This window comes from Salvelinus namaycush, chromosome 5 (assembly GCF_016432855.1).
Source record: "Salvelinus namaycush isolate Seneca chromosome 5, SaNama_1.0, whole genome shotgun sequence".
NCBI lineage: Eukaryota > Metazoa > Chordata > Actinopteri > Salmoniformes > Salmonidae > Salvelinus > Salvelinus namaycush.
Genome location: NC_052311.1, coordinates 52457511 through 52477758, shown reverse-complemented (window position 1 = coordinate 52477758; position 20248 = coordinate 52457511). Strand labels below are relative to the sequence as shown.

Here is a 20248-nt window from a genome sequence, read left to right as displayed (position 1 = left end):
GTAACGGCTCTACTACACTCACGCCCACCCGGCAGTGAACTTGAATGTAGAGCAGTGAAAAGCAGAGGGTATCAGCTACAGTATATCGCTATCGGGAGCAAGTCAATCTGCTGCGATGGGTACCTTGGGTCCATTTAGCCTGTTCTTGCTTTTTGCGTTGGCTCAGCAGAACGTCTTTGTAGCCGCCAGCGACGTGCTCAAGCTCGGGGATTCTGATTTCGATTACACGGTAGCAGAGTACGAGACTGTTGGAGTTAGTCGCGCCTTGGTAAGCAATGTTATAGCTAGCGTTGTAGCTAATGAATTAGCATGCACGAACGACAGCCATCTAAACATGTTTAGTAAATACAAATTCATTCCTGATTTTAATATAGATTATACCGCACAATGTTGTAGATAGTTTAACTATTTACATTTAGAACTGTGCAGCTAACGTTAGCCGATAAAACTGTCTTACTCTAGATCGCTATATTGTGACTCAATGTGTCTGCTCAGCTGTCACACTTGCCTCTAGCATTTGTGACATTTTATCATTCTCTTCCTTTTCTTTGTATGGCGCCTCCCTTCATCTCATCTCTCTTTCAGGTGTGGTCACTGCCAGCAACTAGCCCCAGAATATGAAACTGCAGCAACAAAACTAAAAGGGACAGTGTCTTTAGCTAAAGTGAGTATACTAGTTTCTCCACACACGACACCCCAGGGGATGCATTGCATTTCCTTGCATCCAGATTAGTTACAATCCATTTTTGTTCGACAGGATGGGTATTGCTTAAAATGTGGGGGTTGTGAACGCTGCGTGTAACACATCCGGTGTCAGGATAAATAAAAAGCAAGATCTGCTAACTTTCGTTAATTATGTTTAATTACCGCAAACAATGAATGGCAAATGCAATTTTCGTATATACGGGTTCGCTGTATCACCACGCAGGGTTAACAGGGAACTGCAGGAAGTACGTAAACAGCTGTTCTTATACCGTGATGACATAGTTCCAACGCGTCTGTTGGCCTATCACAGTAGAGGCTGGGCGTGGTTTAGACTTTGCCCCGCCTTTGCTTTGCGTTCCTTTTGTCCACATCTGGTTGCTGGGTAGATTAGATCCGTCTTGTGTCTGTCGATTCTACACTGAAACAGTTCCTAATATGGTATTGTCCAGTATTCTAACCTCTTGGTTGGCCTAGAGAGATGCACCCCTCCCCTCTCCAGACTGTCCACAGCTTTTATGGCCTGTGTTGGTCAGTCCTTACACTTACACACACACCCCCCTCTGTATTGTTTGTGTGTGTGTGTGTAACAAAACAATATTCATCTTCAAACAATATGCTAACAGGCTACAGTGCATAAACATAAATCCTAACAGGGTCAACTGTCCATGATAGCTCTGTTGTTTCTCTTTTATCTTTATTGGTGAATTGAGATCAGTTCCCACAGTAGCTTTAACATCAGGGCTGCTTCTGCATACCGCCACTCTGAATACACTGCTATTAAACAGTATTTTGCTAAATTGATAAATGGTTTCTGTCATTTTCCCCAGGTAGACTGCACAGTGAACTCTGAGACGTGTGGACATTTTGGGGTCAATGGGTACCCCACACTCAAAATCTTACGCAATGGAGAGGACTTTGCTTCTTATGATGGACCCAGGAGTGTAGGTGGCTACTTTAAAATCATTGCTGTTCTGGTCTGTGTTTTAGTGTATGACTCATCTAATGTTGTCCCATGTTCCCATAGATGGCATTGTGAGCTTCATGAAAAAACAGGCAGGTCCCAGTTCCATTCCTCTGCACAATGAGAGAGACCTGGATGCATTCATCAACAATTTTGAATCCAGTGTGGTTGGTGAGTTCACTTTTCATTAATCACAGCAAAGTAGAGATCCTTTAGTCTATTGAAATAAAACAATTGCATGTATATTTTTTGTGAACTATATGAGGAATTTATATTCTCCCTCCCTGCTGTCAGGTTTTTTCTCAGGTGCTGACAGCTCTGATGGCTGAGTTTCTGAAGGCGTCTAGTGCCATGAGAGACAGCCACCGCTTTGCCCACTGCAGACCTGAGCCTGGGCCTCAAACACGGCGTGGAATCAGAGTATGTGCTGTAGCTCCCCTTACATATAATCCCACCTGGGTTCTGAACCTTCAGCCCTCTGGTCACTAGACTATGAGGGCACATTAGTTGGATTTGACATCATAGATTATTGCCAAGTAGTAGTACCTTATGATGATGTCACTCTCCTCTTGTGTCTCTCTTAACCAGAACGGTGGTGCTCTTCCGGCCCCCACGACTCAACAGCAAGTTTGAGGACAGCGTGGTCAAGTCTGATGAGGTTGTCTCGACCGCCTCTCTCAGTCAATTCATCAGAGATAATGTGTTTGGGCTGTGCCCCCATCTGACTACTGAGAACAGAGAGAACATGAGGGGACGGGACTTGCTGGTGGCCTACTACGATGTGGATTACCTCCGCACCATCAAGGGCACCAACTACTGGAGGAACAGGTGAGAGCTGCTCTCAGAATCACCTTTATTCTCCAATTACATTTACACATACCTGGAATTGGAAATGGTGCTGCCATCTATAGACAATGTACAGAATACAGACAGAGGAATTTGCACAAAGTCTACATACAATATAAATATAGTAAGCATAGAACTCTACAGTATAAGCTGATTTACAGTGAGGATATACAATTTACAGTAGAAATGTATCAATATATGCACAGGGAAGGATTCGTGTATGTATGTGTATATGTGTTGTGCAAAGGTGTACAAAGTGCATTTGCAGTATAGCACGGTTTTAGTTTTTACAGAATGATGATGGCATGGTGCAAAGTCACTTAGTCCCTATAAACCTGATGGCCAGCTGGTGAGGGCTACAGCACGGGAAAAGAAACTGCTCTTACCTGATACCAACCTCTCTCTTTTTCTCTCTCCATCACTTTCACTACCCCTTCTCTCCCCCTAGGGTGATGAAAGTGGCCACTCAGTTCCAGTCTCAGGGGCTGAGCTACGCTGTAGCCAACAGGTCAGAGTTCCAGGATGAGCTGGAGGAAGAGTTTGGCCTGGGGCCGTCCGACATGGGAGAGCTACCTCTCATCACCATCAGGAACAGGGAGAGCCATAAGTACAGCATGCAGGAGGAGTTCACGTGAGTTACTCCAACACATTACCATCACAGACCCTTCCTTATGCAGTCTGGCCAGCTGTCACACTGCTAATCTGTCCGTCCGTTGCAGACGGGACGGGAAATCCCTGGAGAGGTTCTTGGAGGACTACTTTGCTGGTAAACTGAAGAGACAGGTCAAGTCAGAGGCTGCCCCCGAAAACAACGACGGACCAGTCAAGGTGTGCGGAATTGTTATGAGAATTTTGTTCTTAATGTTCTTAAACTGAACTTCAATTAAACTACTCAGTCTGCAATCCAGAGTTTGTAAGACTATGGTTGAATTAAACAGACAGAGTCCCAGCTTACAATAGTCAAAATGTTTATTCACGAGAGCGCTCTGAAGTCCCTTATACAAAGACATCCATTTTATAACTTGCTCCTTACTTACGCACATACTTCCACACGAACAGTAGATATCCTACGCACATACATACACACGAACAGTAGGTGAGTTGTATGCTTCTCCAGAGTTCTCACCACTGTGTATCACTACCCAGCTGAGAATTTCATTCCCCTGAGATTAGGGAAACCTTGAGAAGTACTCCCTGTCCTATCATAAGTTTCTCAGAGTTCTAGCTAGGTCAGGTCAAACACAGTTCAATTGTTCTTGGTATTTTCTTAGGCACACATACACACACATTTCTCTCCCTCACAGGTCTCTTCTGAACCAAGTTGGACTTACGTTTAATACTTTAATTATTCCTTATACATGCTACATAAACTATAATCACTAATAGTTAGGTTTCAGTGTGGAATTATTTAATCATTATTTTTAAACATATAAATTCCCTTATCAGGAATAGAACCAGCAAACGTTTGCCGCTTTCAAAGGTGGTAGGAAGACATTTAAACAAAACCCTTTTGCCTCTGTAGGTGGTGGTGGCAGACAACTTTGAGGAGATAGTGAACAACCTTTCCAAGGACGTGCTGGTGGAGTTTTATGCACCCTGGTGTGGACACTGCAAAAGCCTGGAGCCCAAATACACAGAGCTTGGGGAACAGGTGAGGTTCACATCTGCAAGTGTTGCTTACCTGGTTTTGAAAGTTACAAAACATCATCGACGCTCATTATTTTGAAATGAATTTTTCTTCATTACAGTTGTCCGCCGACGTCAACATTGTTATATCAAAGATGGATGCCACTGCTAACGACGTTCTTCCAACCTACGATGTCCAGGGGTGAGCCTCTACTTCTTCTTATGTAGTTTGATTTTGTCTATTTCAAGTCACTACTCTGTAATCTGCTATTTTAATCTCATCTGTTATTGTCCTTCCCAGTTTCCCCACTATTTTCTTCGTCCCAGCAGGACAGAAGGACCAGCCTCGGAAATACGAGGTTAGGCTACAACACCACTTTTCCTACTCCAAAGGACATGGATTAAATAACACGTAATGCTCTGTAATCAATATTCTGATACATTCCTTCACGCTTTTAACCATCCGTATCTGTCAATAGGGTGGCCGTGAGGTGAATGATTTCCTCAGCTATCTGAAGGAGGAGGCCACACATCCCCTTGTCCTGGGCACTGCCAGAGAAGACTTGTGAGAGCGCAATGAAGAGAAAGAAGAAAAAACAAGGGATGAGTGGGTGGACTGGCAAAGAAGCAGAAGACATGAACTATAAGGCAAAAAAGGAGCCATCCATTGCAATACACAGTTTCAGACCAGAAGATCACCTTTGGTTTTCTGTGTCTTACCAGCAACACTGAATACTCATAACATAGATGATTTCTAAATGAAACAATCAGCAGTTTTTTCATGGGGCTTCAAAAGAGTAATGTTCTCAATGTGAGAGGATGGAGCATCTGCAAGTACAGTAATAGGCAACACGTGCAGATTGGTTTTGCAGTTAAACTGGTGACTTGGTGGTTGCTATTAATATTCCCAAGAAAGGCATACTAGTGTAGAGTCCTTGACTCTGAGTAAGGTACCTCAGTCAGACAATAGATAAATGTAGAAAAGGAAAAAATATGTGTAACAGTTTTTGCAAAGTTGCTTACAGGTACAAATAAAAAAGTGCCTGCTAAGCAAATAGATAAAAATAGAATAAAATGTCTGATACAGGGGCCTCCCGAGTGGTGCAGCGGTCTAAGGCACTGAGGTGTCACTACAGACCCGGGTTTGATCCCGGGCTGTATCACAACCGGCCGTTATCGGGAGTCTCATAGGGCGGTGCACAATTCTCCCAGCGTTGTCCGGGTAAGGGGAGGGTTTGGCCGGGGGGCTTTACTTGGCTCATCACGCTCTAGCGACTCCTTGTGGCTGGCCGAGTGCCTGCAGGCTGACCTCTGTTATCAGTTGTGTTTCCTCCGGTGTTTCACAAGGTTGTTTCCTCCGACACGTTGGTGCAGCTGGCTTCCGGGTTAAGTGGGTGGGTGTTAAGAAGCGAGGTTGGTGGGTCATGTTTCGGAGGATGCATGACTCGACCTTCGTCTCCCGAGTCCTTTGGGTAGTTGCAGCGATGAGGGAGAAAAAAGGGGCTACAAATACAAAAAACAAACAAAGAATTACAAAATATCTGATATAAAAAGATTTAAACAAGAAAATACATTTGACATTACATTTTGGTCATTTAGCATGTGGTTTCCCAATCTCGGTCCTTGTGTAACAGTATAACTTTAGTCCGTCCCCTCGCCCCGACACGGGCGCGAACCAGGGACCTTCTGCACACATCAACAACTGACACCCACGAAGCATCGTTACCCATCGCTCCACAAAAGCCGCGGCCCTTGCAGAGCAAGGGGAACCATTACTTCAACTCAAGGTCTCAAAGCGAGTGACGTAACCGATTGAAACGCTATTAGTGCGGACCACCGCTAACTAGCTAGCCATTTCACTCACCCCCCTTTCGACCTCCTCCTTTTCCGCAGCAACCAGTGATCCGGGTCACGGCACCAATGTAACAGTATAACTTTAGTCCGTCCCCTCGCCCCGACCTCGGGCGCGAACCAGGGACCCTCTGCACACATCAACAACAGTCACCCACGAAGCGTCGTTACCCATCGCCCACAAAAGCCGCGGCCCTTGCAGAGCAAGGGGAACCACTACTTCAACTCAAGGGTTCAAAGCGAGACGTAACCGATTGAAACGCTATTAGCGCGGACCACCGCTAACTAGCTAGCCATTTCACATCCGTTACACTTGGGCCCCCCTGCGTGCACATGTAGTTTTTTCCCCCTAGCACAGTTGTTTCAAATAGTCAAAGCTTGATGATGAGTTGGTTATTTGAATCAGCTGTGTAGTGCTAGGGCAAAAAACAAAATGTGCACCCGGGGGGGCCCAGGACTGAGTTTGGGGAAACTCTGTGTCTTAGCAGACACTCTTATCCATTTTTGTGTGAAAATAGGGTGACGACTACTGAAGCACTATGGACAGGTTTAGATTTCAGTTGGACTTTTATGCCAAGCATCTCATCTGGGTATGTCTTTCTTTTTGACATGCATCTTCCAAAAATGCTCTTCTTGAGGAGAGGCAACCTAGTTGGGCCAGTAACCTAAAGGTTGCTGGATTGAATCCCCGAGCTGACACGGTAAAAATCTGAAGTTCTGCCCCTGAACAAGGCAGTTAACCCACTGTTCCCCGGTAGGCCATCATTGTAAATAAGAATTTGTTCTTAACTGACTTGCCTAGTTAAATAAAAAAATAAAGTTTGAAATGCTTCATTGTACCGGATTTATCAAATTGAACTCCATTTGATTTTACATACTTAAATACACTCAATATCACTATTTTGTTTTGTGTTACATACACAATATAGCACATAATCCACATATTAGTAATTTTTGTTAGAGAGACATCTGTTTATTTGTTATCAGAAATTACAGTGATATTTATTGGAATTATTTATTTTCCTAGAATGTATAGTTACATCAGCTAGCCCCTCTTCTGAGATTTATGTTTTATATAACATTTGACTGTTAAGTCTCGTTTAGCTTTTATTTGCATTTGTGTAACTACTGCAATAATTAGAGGTTTCTTACATGAAAAGAGAGTTATCAAGGTCGGGCAATGTCCAATGCATGGGTATTATTTGATAAATAACAAAGACGTTACAGAATGGGCTTGTTTCTTTCTGGACCACATATCCCAAAATGCAATACCTGTGCGTTGTAACAGTGATGAAGGTTGTACGGAATACAGTTTCGTACAGTGCACCAAATGGTAAGCCTAGTTAATGTAGCTGAACGTTTGAAGATACAGGTAGCTTTATGCCGTCATGCACATAATTGATACCACAGAGCTGGTCATTTATTGGGTTTCTATAGAATGTCCATATGTACTGCGACATAGGATTTGATTTGCTAGGGTAATCACACGAGGAAAACTATATAAACTTGAAGATAGCGCCCACTGGCGACTTCCTCTTTCGTAGTCACGCAGATTGGGTTGTATGGCTGTTCATCAAAATTCCCTCGTCCTTAATTGGTCATTTTTTGCCCAACCCGCCCAGCCACAAACAAAGCAGCCTTTCCTGTGCTGTGTTTGAGAATTTGGTAGCCGGTTGATCTACGCACGCTGCCAAAATGATGGGAAGACCAATCGTCGTGTTGAGTGAGTGATAAACAAAGTTACAACATGTGTCAGTGAATTAAATACATGAGTGTTTTAAGTGTATTTTATATCTTGCTATATTTGTGAGCTTTTTCATTCACGCGATGTGATGCCCGGCGTTCAGGCCTAGCTAGCCGGTGATGTCTCGAGTTGTGACAGTCATGCTACGTAGTTAGCGGAGCAATCGGCTATAAACTTTTATCAAATTTGGGGAATAAACAGTGATACTGTTCTATTTGGTAATGTTATGCACAGCATCTAACGTAGTTAACAAACCCTTCGGGTAATTTTAATGGATAATAATTTGCTAGCTGCCTTACTAGAGGTAAGTTACATTTTAAGGTGAGCTATTTCCCTGGTGTCTCCCCGTTTTGGGGGTTGGTCTCAGTATCTGGTTTGGGCAGTGGCAACACGGTAGCTAACGATGGTGCAGACAATCTTGCAAATGTCATTTCAAAAATTAAATGTACTTATAACTACACACTTGTTGGCCTACCATGTTGTCCGTCAAGTTGCCAAATACACTGTACAAACCGCAGCATCATGGTCAGTCATTTTGAGTATAGGCCTAGTTAAGAGACTGCCCCTATGTCGCCAAATCAATGATCTTCTCTCTTTAGGCCAGAATATGAAAAGAGAGTCTGGACGCAAGGTTCAGAAAGGGAACATCGGTGCAGCAAAGGTAAAGATGACACACCACTCAGACTTCCCCTTCCCATTACCCAATCATTTTATTTCTGACTGACGTTTAATTGCAGTAATGAAACATTAGAAATTCCTGCAGCCTTACAAAGTCTACTTTTACAGGCAATAGCAGATGTCATCAGAACATGCCTGGGACCAAGAGCCATGATGAAGGTTTGTACCAAGACACAATTCCTGGCCCATAGATACTTAAATCCCAAAGTGACACCAAAATACAACTGTCTTAACCTTTCCCCATCTATTAACAGATGCTGCTAGACCCCATGGGCGGCATTGTCATGACCAACGATGGCAACGCCATCCTCCGAGAGGTGAGGTTTCTGCACGACATTTCCCATAAGCACCCTTACACTGTTTTGGAAGATGGTGAATGTAAACAAATTCAGGTTTGTTAAAGTTACCTTTACTGTAAACAAACACAGATCCAAGTGCAGCACCCGGCAGCCAAGTCCATGATTGAGATCAGCCGCACCCAGGATGAGGAGGTGGGAGACGGCACCACGTCAGTCATCATCCTTGGTAAGTGGCCTGGTAGTGGAAGTATTTCATTTCCCTCCGTTGACATGGAATTGACTGAGATCCAGTCAATCTCTTCAACATAGTCAATGTACCCTTTTGAGCTTCAGGCTATTTAGGATTGGATGTTGTGGCACTCCTACTCTGAGAGGGCCACGTTGATGATGCGTAAGAATCAATCGTCCTCTAAGCCATCGTACTGAGTGCACATTTTAAAACAGCTCTTGGTTAACCTATTTTTTCAATCTTTTGTCTGTCTCTAGCTGGGGAGATGCTGTCTGTAGCAGAGCAGTTCCTGGAGCAGCAGATGCACCCCACAGTCATCATCAGTGCCTACAGACACGCCCTGGACGACATGCTCGACATGCTCAAAGACATCAGGTATAGATTGCATACACTTACACACTTGCTGATGAACACTCAATTGCATTCACTTGCACACACAATCCTCCCTCGCAAACTTTTACACTCCGTTCTATTGACCGACTGTCTCTGTTCCCTCCCAGCACCCCGGTGGATGTGAATGACAGGGCGCAGATGCTGAAGATCATCAACTCTGCCATCTGCACCAAGGCCTTGAGCCGTTGGTCTACCATGGCGTGTAATATTGCCCTGGACGCCGTGCGCACTGTGGAGTTGGAGGAGCACGGACGCAAGGAGATCAACATTAAGCTGTACGCCAAAGTGGAGAAGGTAAGCGTTAAAGGTCTTGCAGTTACAAGATTGACATCTAAGTATGACAGAGGTGTGGTCATTGGGAAAATGACACCAGGTTGGTTGATTCCTCATTGTTTTGCTATGGTTATAGGTGCCTGGTGGCTTCATTGAGGACTCATGTGTGCTAAAAGGCGTGATGGTCAACAAGGACGTCACTCACCCCCGCATGCGCAGAATGATCAAGAACCCCCGCATCATCCTGCTGGACTGCTCCCTGGAGTACAAGAAGGGCGAGAGCCAGGTACTGAAAACACATGTAGACAGTGTCATTCATACATGCACACACATGCATTACCAGCACACACATACAGTATAAAAATAACAGTAGTAGGTACTAGCCAATAAATGTTGTGTTCCTATGCAGACTGACATTGAGATCACACGTGAGGAGGATTTTTCCAGGATCCTTCAGATGGAGGAAGAGTACATCCAGACGATCTGTGAAGATGTCATCCGCCTCAAGCCAGACCTCATCTTCACCGAGAAGGGCATCTCAGGTACTTGACGTACAAAATCTGTATGTACAATTTTAGGAACCGCTCTTAATCCACCAAAGCTCCCCCTGCACTGACCAGAGAAACTAATCTCTCCACTCATCTCCCCAGACCTGGCACAGCACTATCTGATGAAGGCCAACATCACAGCCATCCGCCGTGTCAGAAAGACTGACAACAACCGCATTTCAAGGTAAGGTCCATTCCACACAGTATAGTATTCTGAAGATGTGCTAACTATTAATCCTTTTAAATTGTTAATTGACTATTAATGCTGATATTATTATATTCTCAGGGCATGTGGGGCTCGCATCGCCAGCCGTACAGATGAGCTGCGTGAGGAGGATGTGGGAACTGGCGCCGGCCTGTTTGAGATCAAGAAGATTGGAGACGAGTACTTCACCTTCGTCACAGAGTGCAAAGACCCCAAAGCCTGCACCATCCTGCTGAGAGGAGCCAGCAAAGAGATCCTGGCTGTACGTAACAAGTTACCCCTCATGCACAATAATATGTTAAGACGTCACCGTTACGGCAGAAGCAGCTCATTTTCAGGCAGACCGTAACAAAACAGGATGATTTGATCCTCATGGTATCCTATTACGCTCAATGCTTCATTGTGGAACCAAACAGTGTTGATGTGTGTCTCTCTCTGTCCCTCAGGAGGTGGAGCGTAACTTGCAGGATGCAATGCAGGTGTGTCGTAATGTGCTACTGGACCCATCTCTACTCCCTGGAGGCGGGGCGGTGGAAATGGCTGTGTCCAAGAGGCTGATGGAGCGTTCCAAGACCCTGACTGGGGTGGAGCAGTGGCCCTACCGTGCCGTGGCCCAGGCCCTGGAGGTTATCCCCCGTACACTCATCCAAAACTGTGGAGCCTCCACCATCCGCGTGCTCACCTCTCTCAGGGTACGTGTGGTTTTTACTCTAAAATATGCACCTTTGTCATTTTGTTGGGCACAGCTGAATTGTTTTATTTATCTTACCCCCCCTCCGTAGGCTAAGCACACCCTGGAGGCCTGTGCATCATGGGGTGTGAATGGAGAGACTGGCACCTTGGCAGACATGATGGAGCTTGGCATCTGTGAGCCGCTGGCTGTCAAGGCCCAGACTTACAAGACTGCTGTGGAGGTAAGAGGGGCCAATGGGCTGCTGTTGAAAGTGAGATTCACCTCAAATGTATCTGCAGCAATCTACTGTATCTACTGTTTTTAAAACATATTGTACAAGGCATGGACGAATTCTGTTTTACTTTCAGTAGTGAATGCAGTCAGACACCATGCAAAAACATTTTCACTCCTACTACTCTAAAGGATGAGTGCTTTCCAGTGCCTTTTCTCCTTCACATCAAAGTGAATACAGTGAAACTCAGGGCACCTTTAGTATCTCTTGTCGTTTTATGACTTTAAACAGTCACTGGTTTCAGTGAACCCCACTAATGTAATTTTGATCTTTTCTTGCCTTTCAGACGGCCATCTTGCTGCTCCGCATTGATGACATTGTGTCTGGAATCAAGAAGAAAGGCGATGACCAGGCTGGAGGAGGACAGGGAGCAGAGTGAAGATAAAGGAGGAAAGGAATGGGTTGGTAGACCAGTGGGCAAACAGACCGCTAGTGTACATAGTACAGCCTACTGTTCTCTTTTGGGATGCTATTTTGCAAAAATACAAAATGTTTGGCCTGGATTGTCTGTTCTCAACCAAGTATGTGTGTCGATAATCAAGCATCACAGTAGCCATGTATGTTTGATTTGCTATAAAAATCGAATACGGTCTGACTCACTCACAGTTCATTGTATATCTTTAGTTGTGGCAGATTAAATAAGTATCTTCCATGAGTATTGTTAATAGCACTGTAGTACCCAGTGAAAGTGGAAACAGGTTATACTGTTATGAGCCTTTTTAAGAAGTATAGTTTTCTCTCAGCAACAGACATAAAAATATCCTCTTCAGCTTTATTAAAGTTAAATGCATAAAAAAAAAAATGCAATTCACCACAGCATATTGAAATAAACAAGATCTGAGTACACAACAGATAATAAAATATTACTTCCGGTTACATCAAGGTTCTATTTTATCTGGGCCAAAACTCCCATCCCAGAATGTGTTGAATAGGCCTATTAGGCAGTCATAAAACCATGCAATAGGTCATGGTTTATTATTTTTTGACTCAGTATGTTTGCAACTTTACACACATACAGTACCAGTCTGGACTAGAGGTCGACCGATTAATCGGAATTGGGTGATTAATTAGGGACGATTTCAACTTTTCATAACAATCGTTAAATCGTCATTTTTGGGCGCCGATTACATTGCCCTCCACCAGACTGCGTGGCAGGCTTTTACTACCTGTTATGCGAGTGCAGCAAGGAGCCAAGGTAAGGTGCTAGCTAGCATTAAACTTATCTAATAAAAACCAATCTTAACATAATCACTAGTTAAATACACATGATTGATTGATATTACTAGTTTATCTAGCTTGTTCTGCGTTGCATAGAATCGATGCTGTGCCTGGTAATTTATCATTGAATCACAGCCTACTTCGCCAAACGGGTAATTTAACAAGCGCATTCGCAAAAAAAGCACTATCGTTGGGGCAATGTACCTAACCATAAACATCAATGCCTAAGTATATATTTTTAAACCTGTATATTTAGTTAATATTGCCTGCTAGCATGAATTTCTTTTAACTAGGGAAATTGTGTCACTTCTCTTGCGTTCTGTGCAAGCAGAGTCAGGGTTTGGGCCGCCTGGCTCGTTGCGAACTGTGAAGACCATTTCTTCCTAACAAAGACCGTAATTAATTTGGCAGACTTGTACATAATTATGACATAACGTTGAAGGTTGTGCAATGTAACAGCAATATTTAGACTTAGGGATGCAACCCGTTAGATAAAATACGGAAAGGTTCCGTATTTCACAAAGAATAAGCGTTTTGTTTTCTAAACGATAGTTTCCGAATTTGGCCATATTAATGACCTAAGGCTTGTATTTCTGTGTGTTATTATAATTAAGTCTCAGACTTGATAGAGCAGTCTGACTGAGCGGTGGTAGGCAGCAGCAAGCTCATAAGCATTCATTCAAACAGCACTTTGCTGTGCTTCAAGCATTGCGCTTTTTATGACTTCAAGCCTATCAACTCCCGAGATTAGGCTGGCAATACTAAAGTACCTATTAGAACATCCAATAGTCAAAGGTATATGAAATACAAATGGTATAGAGAGAAATAGTCCTAATAATAACTACAACCTAAAACTTTTTACCTGGGAATATTGAAGACTCATATTAAAAGGAACCACCAGCTTTCATATGTTAGCTTTTTTACATGGCACATATTGCAGTTTTACTTTCTTCAACACTTTGTTTTTGAATTATGTAAACCAAATTGAACATGTTTCATTATTTTTGAGACTAAATTCGTTTTATTGGTGTATTATATTAAGTTAAAATAAGTGTTCATTCAGTATTGTTCTAATTGTCATTATTACATATATAAAATCGTCCGATCAATCGGTATCGGCTTTTTTTGGAACTCCAATAATCGGTATCAGCGTTAAAATCATAATCGGTCGACCTCTAGTGGACACCTACTCATTCCAGGGTTTTTCTTCATTTCATGGCAGAATAATAGTGAAGACTATGACATGACACATGGAATCATGTAGTAACCAAAAAAGTGTTTAACAAATCAAAATATAGCCGCCCTTTGCCTTGACAGATTTGCACACTTGGCATTCTTTCAACCAGCTTCATGAGGTAGTCCCCTGGAATGAATTTCAATTAACAGGTTTGCCTTGTTAAGTACATTTTTATGGAATTTCTTTAACTGCGTTTGAGCCAGTCAGTTGTATTGTGACAAGGGAGCCCTATTTCGTAAAATACCTTATGGCAAGAAAAGCAAAGAGAAACGACAGTCCATTATTTTAAGACATGACAGTCAGTCAATCTGGAAAATGTCAAGAACTTTAAAGTTTCTAGAAGTGCAGTAGCAAAAACCATAAAGCGCTATGAAACTGGCTCTCATGAGGACCGCCACAGGAAAGGAAGACCCAGAGTTACCTCTGCTGCAGAGGATAACTTCATTAGAGTTACCAGCCTCAAATTGCAGCCCAAATAAATGCTTCACAGAGTTCAAGTAACAGACACATCTCAACATCAACTGTTCAGAAGAGACTGGGTGAATCAGGCCTTCATGGTCGAATTGCTACAAAGAAACCACCACTAAAGGACAATCAGACTGGCTTGTACCAAAAAACACGAGCAATGGACAATAGACCGGTGGAAATCTGTCCTTTGGTCTGAGTCCAAATATGAGATTTTTGGTTCCAACCGCCGTGTCTTTCTGAGACAGTGTAGGTGAACGGATGATCTCTGCATGTGTGGTTCCCACGGTGAAGCATGTGTGTTGGAGGAGGTGTGATGGTGTGGGGGTGCTTTGCTGGTGACACTGTCAGTGACTTATTTAGAATTCAAGGCACACTTAACCAGCATGGCTACCACAGCATTCTGCAGCGATATGCCATCCCATCTGGTTTGCGCTTAGTGGGACTATCATTTGTTTTTCAACAGGACATTGACCCAACACACCTCCAGGCTGTGTAAGGGCTATTTGACGAAGGAGAGTAATGAAGTGCTGCATCAGATGATCTGGCCACCACAATCACCCAACTCAACCCACTTGAGATGGTTTGGGAAGAGTTAGACCGCAGAGTGAAGGAAAAGCAGCCAACAAGTGCTAAGCATATGTGGGAACTCCTTCAAGACTGTTGGAAAGTAATTCCAGGTGAAGCTGGTTGAGAGAATGCCAAGCGTGTGCAAAGCTGTCAAGGCAAAGGGTGGCTACTCTGAAGAATCTAAAATATTAAATATATTGTGATTTGTTTAACACTTTTTTGGTTACTACATGATTCCATATGTGTTATTTCATAGTTTTGATGTCTTCACTATTATTCTACAATGGAAAAACACTTGAATAAGTAGGTGTGTCCAAACTTTTAACTGGTACTGTACATGTCAACAGACTGTGCAAGTACATGGATTCCTGGGCTTCGTCTCTATACGCTGACCTGAGAAGACCATTCAAAGCAATATGAAGGGAGCCTTCTTTGTTGACTCATCTGGCCAGTGGCTCAGAATATGAGAAAAGGGAGCAATGAAATGCCATTAAAGTATTTAAAGGTTTTCTTTTCCCTGCCCTGTACAGAAAGAGATGGCAGTGTACCAAAAGCCTCAATACACCCTAATAAAAAAACTTCCCCTCATATTCCTTGATGGATACTTTTAAACGCTTGTTCACCTACCAATGTAAAGGAGATGAGAAAAGTATTTCACAACATTGGGATAGTCTGTACAGCCAGGTTCCAAACCACTTGACCTGTTCTAGACATGAATTATATCTGCAACACTGAATATATCAGACCCAGATCTCCAGGATCAGGCCAGTAGAAACAGCGGAAGAGCGGTGTTGTCATCTCTGGGCTCTCTCTCCAGTCTCTGGGTCGACACCGCTGTCCAGCTCTGGAGAGGAAATCGGCACGTTAGTCATCGTTACAAAGCAATGAAGGTATTAGCATCTGAATTTTTCCAAACTCTTCCAACAGTGTGAGTATTTATCCTTTAATTTATCTTTTTGAGCCTATGACTTTTTAAAACCTACGCACTTGTGTCTGACACCGTTTTAATTAAGGGGGAAAAAACTTAACAGATGGCACCCGCTGTTAAGTGTGTTGACTCACCCATGCTGGCCTCACTGGGTGCTGCGGAGGGGAGGCGTCTGTGCTGGCAGGCAGGCTGGAGGTTGGGAACCAGAGGCCCTGGAGTCAGTACAGAGGATGGGGAGAGACTCATGACCCCCGTAATAGGAGCTTGGGGTCGGACCACCTCCATATCCACGCCTGCTCTCAGCGGAGGGCCAGAAAAAAGGGAAGTGATCAGTGAGCAGTACAAAGTATAAACTGAGCATACCAAACATTAGAAACACCTTCCTTGGACTCTATAAGGTGTCGAAAGTGTTCCGCGGGGATGCTGGCCCATGCTCGCTCCAATGCTTCCAAAAGTTGTCAAGTTGGCTGGATGTTCTTTGGGTACTGGACTATTCTTGATAAACATGGGAAACTGTTGAGCGTGAAAAACCCAGCAGCGTTGCAGTTCTTGACACAAACTGGTGCGCCTGGTACATACTACCATACCCCGTTCAAAGGCACTTAAATCTGTTGTCCGGCCCATTCACCCTCTGAAAGGCACACATACACAATCCATGTCTCAAGGCTTAAAAATAATCCTCCCCTTCATCTACACTGAAGTGGATTAAAGGGATCATAGCTTTCACATGGATTCACCTGGGGTCTCATAACCGTTTGTGTAAATGTCACACTAAAAATCTGTGTGCGGCATTTCTGAAAAGACTGAGCACATACAAAAATAGAGATTTATAAACTTGGTGCAGGTTTCCATTATAAATCAGACCCGTTCTGAAACTGCGCGCGTGAACAAGCATTACAATTCTGCCTGAGAGGCCTCCCACGTGATGCAGTGGTCTAGGGCACTGCATCGCAGTGCTTGAGGCGTCACTATAGACCCGGGTTTGATCCCAGGCTGTTTCACAGCAGGCCGTGACCGAGAGACCCATGAAGTGGCGCAGCGTCGTCCGGGTTAGGGGAGGGTTTGGCCAGCCGGGATTTCCTTGTCGCATCGCGTTCCAGCGACTTCTTGTGGCAAGCCGGGCGCCTGCACGCTGACTTCGGGCACCTGCCAGCTGGACGGTGTTTCCTCTGGCAGGGTTGTGTTTCGGAGGACGCATGGCTCTCGACCTTTGTTTCTCCCGAGTCCGTAAGAGAGTAGCAGCGACGGGACAAGACTGTAACTACCAATTGGGGAGGAAAAGGGGTAAAAAATACGACAAAAACATTATACAAAAATTTTTGCCTGAAAAATGCCCATTATTCATATTTTTATGGTGACAATAGAGCCCTTATTTTCTATATACTTTGGAAGTATTAGAATTAACCCGAGGAAGTGTTCTAAAGGAAATAGCAATAGCGAACTTGATCAAATGTCTTTGTAGGTGACGGCAGAATGTTAAACTTTTGCAGTGAGATTTGCTGTAGGCCCAGGCTATCCGACAGACAAAACGTTTATGAAAGACATCAACTGTGAATTTAATTTAATAGGGCCTAATGTTTTGCATTGACTTTTTCTCGAACCTATCCTTTGCTGCACTGCCCAAATGTTGAAACATTGTCTGCTTGCAGTGGTAGCCATACACACTTCAATGCAAAATATCAAGTCTGTTCACTTGTTCAATTCTACTGTATGTTATAAACCATGCTTCCTTCCTGATGCATTGAGCAAAATACTTTAAATAAAAGCATATCTAATAGGCACAATTGACCCTTCACTCAACCCGCCCCTCTTAGTTTTACTGTTGCAACCTCGGGCATCATTTTCCCGGGAAGCCAACAAAAAAAAACATTGCACCCTGCAATTAGAAAATATCCTGATTAAAAATAAATATCCTATAAATCACATGGGATACGTACAGTTGAAGTCTGAAGTTTACATACACTTAGGTTGGAGTCATTAAAACTTGTTTTTCAACCACTCCACAAATTTCGTATTAACAAACTATAGTTGTGGCAAGTCAGTTAGGACATCTACTTTGTGCATGACACAAGTCATTTTTCCAAAAATTGTTTACAAACAGATTATTTCACTGTCACAATTCCAGTGGGTCAGAAGTTTACATACACTAAGTTGACTGCCTTTAAACAGCTTGGAAAATTCCAGAAAATTATGTAATGGCTTTAGAAGCTTCTGATAGACTAATTGACATCATTTGAGTCAATTGGAGATGTACCTGTGGATGTATTTCCAGGCCTACCTTCAAACTCAGTGCCTCTGCTTGGCATCATGGGAAAATCAAAAGAGATCAGCCAAGACCTCAGAAAAAAAATTCTAGACCTCCACAAGTCTGGTTCATCCTTGGGAGCAATTTCCAAACGCCCGAAGGTACCACATTCATCTGTACAAACAATAGTACGCAAGTATAAACACCATGGGACCATGCAGCCGTCATACCGCTCAGGAAGGAGACGCGTTCTGTCTCCTAGAGATTGACATACTTTGGTGCGAAAAGTGCAAATCAATCCCAGAACAACAGCAAAGGACCTTGTCAAGATGCTGGAAGAAACAGGTACAAAAGTATCTATATCCACAGTACAACGAGTCCTACATCGACATCACCTGAAAGGCTGCTCAGCAAGGAAGAAGCCACTGCTCCAAAACCACCATAAAAAAGCCAGACTACGGTTTGCAACTGCACATGGGGACAAAGATCGTACTTTTTGGAGAAATGTCCTCCGGTCTGATGAAACAAAAATAGAACTGTTTGGCCATAATGACCATTGTTATGTTTGGAGGAAGAAGGGGGATGCTTGCAAGCCGAAGAACACCATCCCAACCGTGAAGCACGGGGGTGGCAGCATCATGTTATGGGGGTGCTTTGCTGCAGGAGGGACTGGTGCACTTCACAAAATAGATGGCTTCATGAGGAAAGAAAATTATGTGGATATATTGAAGCAACATCTAAAGACATCAGTCAAGTTAAAGCTTGGTCGCAAATGGGTCTTCCATATGGACATCGACACCAAGCATACTTCCAAAGTTATGGCTTAAGGACAACAAAATCAAGATATTGGAGTGGCCATCACAAAGCCCAGACCTCAATCCTATAGACAATTTGTGGGCAGAACTGAAAAAGCGTGTGCGAGCAAGGAGGCCTACAAACCTGACTCGGTTACACCAGCTCTGTCAGGAGAAATGGGCCAAAATTCACCCAACTTATTGTGGGAAGCTTGTGGAAGGCTACCCGAAACGTTTGACCCAAGTTTAACAATTTAAAGGCAATGCTACCAAATACTAATTGAGTGTATGTAAACTTCTGACCCACTGGGAATGTGATGAAATAAATAAAATCATTCTCTCTCTTATTCTGACATTTCACATTAAAAACAAAATGGTGATCCTAACTGACAGGGAATTTTTACTAGGATTAAATGTCAGGAATTTTGAAAAACGGAGTTTAACTTCTTATGGCTGGGAGGCGCTATTTTCACGTTCGGATGAAAAGCGTGCCCAGAGTAAACTGCCTGCCTCAGGCCCAGAAGCTATGATATGCATATTATTAGTAGATTTGGATAGAAAACACTCTGAAGTTTCTAAAACTGTTTGAATGATGTCTGTGAGTATAACAGAATTCATATGGCAGGCGAAAACCTGAGAAAAATCCAACCAGGAAGTGGGAAATCTGAGGTTTGTAGTTTTTCAAGTGATTGCCTATCCAATATACAGTGTAAATTTGGTCCGATTGCACTTCCTAATGCTTCCACTAGATGTCAACAGTGTTTAGAACGTTGTTTCAGGCTTCTACTGTGAAAGGGGAGAGAATAAGAGCTGTTTGAATCAGGGGTCTGGCAGAAAGCCTTGAGTTTAGTCACGCGCACAGCCGTGAGCGCGAGCGCCGTTCCTTTTCATTTCTGAAGACAAAGGAATTGTCCGGTTGGAATATTATTGAAGCTTTATGATAAAAACATCCTAAAGATTGATTCTATACATCGTTTGACATGTTTCTACGAACTGTAATAGAACTTTGTTGACACTTTGTCTGGACTTAGTGCCCGCGCATTGTGCATTTGGATTACTGGACTAAACGCGCGAACAAAAAGGAGGTATTTGGACATAAATGATGGACTTTATCAAACAAAACTAACATTTATTGTGGAACTGGGATTCCTGGGAGTGCATTCCGATGAAGATCATCAAAGGTAAGTGAATATTTATAATGCAATTTCTGACTTTTGTTGACTCCACAAAATGGCGGGTATCTTTATATCACTTATCAGCTTCTGGAATCAGTTCCAATTGCCCTGGGGGGTACGAACAAAGGATCTGATTCAGGAAAGTCGTATTCCTGGTCGTAATGCTGGTGAGTTACCGCCGCTCTGATATCCAAAAGTTCCTCCCGGCTGTATGTAATAACACAAAAAATGTTCTGGCCTAATAATGTAAGAAATAACACATACAAAAAATGAAATACTGCAAAGTTGCCTAG

The 20248-nt window shown here is 43.3% G+C and overlaps 1 protein-coding gene, 1 non-coding gene and 1 pseudogene across 2 annotated transcripts; all 3 read left to right on the top strand.

Annotated features, from left to right (window-relative positions):
- The first annotated feature begins 115 nt into the window (after window positions 1-115).
- Window positions 116-5244, top strand: LOC120047184 (annotated as a pseudogene).
- A 2367-nt stretch (window positions 5245-7611) lies between these two features.
- Window positions 7612-11923, top strand: LOC120048462 (T-complex protein 1 subunit gamma-like). The gene is made up of 14 exons (XM_038994450.1): window positions 7612-7712; window positions 8333-8394; window positions 8520-8570; window positions 8666-8728; window positions 8840-8936; window positions 9197-9314; window positions 9440-9626; window positions 9742-9891; window positions 10015-10147; window positions 10256-10337; window positions 10440-10620; window positions 10805-11050; window positions 11141-11272; window positions 11610-11923. Exons 1-14 carry the CDS (start codon window positions 7685-7687, stop codon window positions 11700-11702), a joined length of 1623 nt encoding a protein of 540 aa, XP_038850378.1. The 5' UTR covers window positions 7612-7684; the 3' UTR covers window positions 11703-11923.
- On the top strand, window positions 11372-11505 carry LOC120048925. The gene has a single exon (XR_005477074.1). It is a non-coding gene; the product is annotated as a small nucleolar RNA SNORA15 (small nucleolar RNA).
- Window positions 11924-20248: the final 8325 nt, after the last annotated feature.

Bases quoted from the DNA above. Each gene is read 5' to 3' on its own strand.
- LOC120048462 (XM_038994450.1), top strand. From the start codon at position 7,685: ATGATGGGAAGACCAATCGTCGTGTTGA. The intron at 9,892-10,014 runs GTACTGAAAACA...GTTCCTATGCAG, and splicing joins ACAAGAAGGGCGAGAGCCAG to ACTGACATTGAGATCACACG. The intron at 10,338-10,439 runs GTAAGGTCCATT...TTATATTCTCAG, and splicing joins GACAACAACCGCATTTCAAG to GGCATGTGGGGCTCGCATCG.